Here is a 3847-nt window from a genome sequence, read left to right as displayed (position 1 = left end):
TCTGTTAAAAATTTCGTGGAAGGGAAAGAAATCAATTGAGGTATTGCTGAAAGAAGCTCGCATGGCCTCCTCTCATAAATACAATCATGAGAAAGACAAATGCAGTTTCTTGGACACTGGAACTGACATAGAGGCCTTGAACATCTTGCTCTCACTGAGAAAAATAATAATAGATGATAATGATAAAGACGCATATTATACTTCCATTAATGATACTTGCATTTATTTAGGTTGCTCAAAAATGTATATATGTAGGAAGGAAGGGGAGGGAAAGGGTCTGCCTATGACCTGCACTGGGACTATATAGACAACACCTCTTTAATATTTGTCACGTATGCTCAAAAATCAAGATATGTTAGGAATTTTAGTTTTAGAATTCATAGGCGCATTCTAAAAGTCAGAGAAATTCGTCACTTAGATTCTGTGTAATGAGGTCAACACCTTATCTGTTTGGTGTTGCCCAGATAGTGTTAACATAATTTTTAACTCACCCTGTAATGAATTTACATTTAAACAGACTAAATTCTTGTACCCAACTCCACCTGATGGAAGCAAGTTACCCTGTGCTGACCCTTCAGGATGTCATTTGGTTGTGGCTACAACTCAAGATCCTTCTGGAAACTGGTAATTGACAGAAACTGTCTTGTTATCCTCCATTTTTTAAATACAGATTGCATCTGGGGGTGCAGTTCTTACCCTCTGAATTTATATCGTGTTTCTCAGTTTGTTATTTGTTAAACCGTAAGGTCGTGGGTTCGAATCCCGTCAAGGGCCCGACGTTGTGTCCTTGGGAAAGGCACTTATACGAATTTCCTCACTTCACCCAGGTGGGAATGGGTACCCGGCTATAGACAGCGAAAGATCTTGTCAGTTTGTTAGTGTTTGAGCGCTTAATCAGCTGCTTGCACTGTATGCTTCCCGGGAAGCTGAGAATGTTTCGGAGTGTTCTATGGTCTGCTGGGGTAATAATGTAGTGTAAAGCGCATAGAGTCTGCTTTTCGAGCGGGGATATGCGCTATACAAATGCTATCTATTATGCATCTTTGCTGCTCTTTGTCATATTGGTAGCATAGCTACCTGTGGAGATCAGAATGTCAGTTATCAATCAACAGTAAACGAATTATTTTGGAGAAAGTAAGAACAGACAGAAAAAGAATTTCATTTTTATAGTAAATGCAGTGAGGTTATTGAACACACAGTGCTACAAATAATGTGGAGAAGGAGAGAAAAGAAAGTGAATGTTTATCGAGCGTAGGTGTTTCAGCATTAACCATTAATGTCTTTTATGTTGTGTGTATACATGAGTGCACATAATCTTTGAAATGCGCTGCTATTGTAAACGAATGACCAAAACACATTTCTCCCTGTGAGATGTATAAACATTATTCTTTTTAAGAAGACTATTTCAAAATTTTAAATGTGATTTAATCCAGATTTTACACACTGCATTCTCATAGAAATGATTTCCAAAAGGAAATAGAGCAGAGGTATTGGTAAATTCTTTGGCCTTACCTTGTAAAGATGAACAGGTAAAAGGGTAATGAATTAATGATGTGACAAATAAATAGATAATACACTATTCTGCACTTTTGACGATAGTTTCATCAGTGTGACACATTTATTATAAAGGCTGTACTGATTTTTGCTCAAAATCATTGAATTTTTAAAAGCTTTTTTGCATTTGTAGAAACAAAACTTTTTTTGTTTTTTTAACTTCTTCAGTATCTAGCCGCAGTCCTTTTCATGCTTTTATTTAAGTTATGTTGCTGGATTGCCCTTGGGGAGTTAATGTAAGGATAGTCATAACTTGCCAGCCATTCCAGCTTGCCGGATCAAGATTTTGTTGTTGTTGCAAAATCGTTGTAAACGTTTAACATCCACATAGATATAGCTCCCATAATTAATTAATTGAAAAAGTAGGCTTCTCCAGCCCTTTCCACTAGGGCCAACCATAGTGTTAGGGGACTTTCTTCTGTCCAAAAAAATGATGAACTCAATAGATTATCATCTTCAAGTGAGAATCAAACATCGTCTGTGATGGAGATGAAGAGTGTTACAATGACGTCATTTAATCTGGAGCAAGGTCTTTTACTGAGGTTTTCTGTCTCACAGTTCTGACCTGACGACTTCCAGGAAAGACGTGTATCTTTTCAACACCACAGTGACGTCATTTGGAGCGTGTCAGACAGAAGTGCTCATCATTCCAAATGATACTACTCCTACATGCTTTCAAGCAGGGTATGGAAATGATTGATCAAGGAAATTATAACAGTAAAATATAGTCTGCTGGCTAGGTGAAGACTCACGTAACTGTGAGAATATAAGATTGGCATATCAATTTTTTGTTGTTGTGCAACTGCATTGAAAATCTCAAGTGCAGAAAGGTGGAAACCATGTAATGAACTTTTTTATTGGAGAATTTTAAATTAATGAAGGTTTATGCTCGTAATAGAAAGATAATACATAATTTATTTTCTTATCTACAAAACTGTGATTTAAATCTGAGCGTACTATACTTTCACCCTTCTGCTGCGGTAAAAATCTAACAGTTGACACAAAGAAGCACAGGAGCACAGGTCCTGTTGGGTTTAAGGGACCAGGGTTCAAAGGGTTTGAGTTTTTACCTCTATTTTGAATATCCTGCCAAGGTGTCTTTGTAATTGGATTTGATATGATTTTTCCATTTGATTTCTAAACAGGCTTGGGGACAAGCGATGTTTTAGTGTACCTCTCGTACCAGTCACAGGTAAATGCATGTTTGGGTTTAAATGGTTAAATTTGAGGTACGTGCGTCACATACTCAAAATAATGATTGATAACATTTAAGTACTTAAAGATAGGCATCTCTATAATTATGATGTTTGTCGTTTTATTTAATGTATTATATCGGGTGAAAGAAATCTGTTTGTGAATGTGTTGTAACGGAAAGGATAGACAATATATATCTTAAATTCATCCTGACGTTCCCTCCTCCGTTTTAATGTTATGGTCTCAGAGTCATTGCTGGTCTGTGTTAGGAGTGTGACAATGATGGCACCGAATGAGTGCGAGATGGATTGTTTGCCAAGTCCAACAACTGCTCAGTACCAAAGATACCACAGCTGTGCATATTGCACAGAAAGGGAGTGGAGTGAAAGAACAATGGGTTGTTTATTCATGCCAAAAGCCTTGCCTTTCAACGTTTGATTTTGAAAATATGGAGATGGTTGACTTATTGGTATGAAAGGTTACACCATTTGTATCGAGACGTGGTGGAATTAGGCGCTCGTCAACATTTGGGCATATAGAGTTATTAATATCGTCTTAAACGTTGTTCATCTGTCTTGCATTAATCTAAAAAAAAATACCCATCTATCTTGAATAGAAGTTGAGATATATGGCATTGAAGGAGGTAGGGGTAGCATGATGTGAGAGGTAAAACTAGCCACAAAATCTCTATCAAAGTTTGGTGACTTCTAAAGCCAGTTTCTAAATTCTTTGATTTTATTCCTTTGACAAGCACCTGTACAATACTGCCTGGCATTTCTTTTGAAATTACAGCACATTTGCTAAGACAATTAGTCTAAGTCCAATAGATTTTTTGGCCGGAATTTCTTCAGTGGGACTTTTGTGTCTTTACCCTATAATCGAAAATAATAATATGTTATTGCCTGGATGTGTAGCTATGACCAGATATCAGCTGTGTAGCCTACTGTTTTCAGTGGTGTTACAAGCTATGAAATGGACGGTTCTCATCCATCAGCCTGAATGAATGCAACTAGTGCTACATGTTAATATACTTGTATTGAAAATGGGCTTGAAACATGTTAAGCCTAATGTATAATATTGCAGGTCAGCAGATATGTCA

At 37.0% G+C, this 3847-nt stretch overlaps 1 protein-coding gene across 1 annotated transcript in view; it reads left to right on the top strand.

Moving 5' to 3' along the window:
- Window positions 1-464: 464 nt before the first annotated feature.
- Window positions 465-3847, top strand: part of LOC101852825 (neurogenic locus notch homolog protein 1) — a gene marked incomplete at its 5' end in the record, with an annotated part of 8920 nt that continues 5537 nt past the window's right edge. The window contains 4 exons of the mRNA XM_035973741.1: window positions 465-624; window positions 2113-2238; window positions 2700-2746; window positions 3832-3847. The exon at window positions 3832-3847 is cut by the window's right edge and continues 116 nt beyond it. Coding sequence (XP_035829634.1) covers window positions 465-624; window positions 2113-2238; window positions 2700-2746; window positions 3832-3847 — 349 coding nt within the window. The remainder of the gene's footprint in view (window positions 625-2112; window positions 2239-2699; window positions 2747-3831) is intronic.

The sequence above is a fragment of the Aplysia californica genome, unplaced genomic scaffold (assembly GCF_000002075.1).
Source record: "Aplysia californica isolate F4 #8 unplaced genomic scaffold, AplCal3.0 scaffold02298, whole genome shotgun sequence".
Classification (NCBI taxonomy): domain Eukaryota; kingdom Metazoa; phylum Mollusca; class Gastropoda; order Aplysiida; family Aplysiidae; genus Aplysia; species Aplysia californica.
The sequence above is the reverse complement of the archived record's forward strand: the minus strand, read 5'-3'. Positions and strand labels throughout refer to the sequence as shown.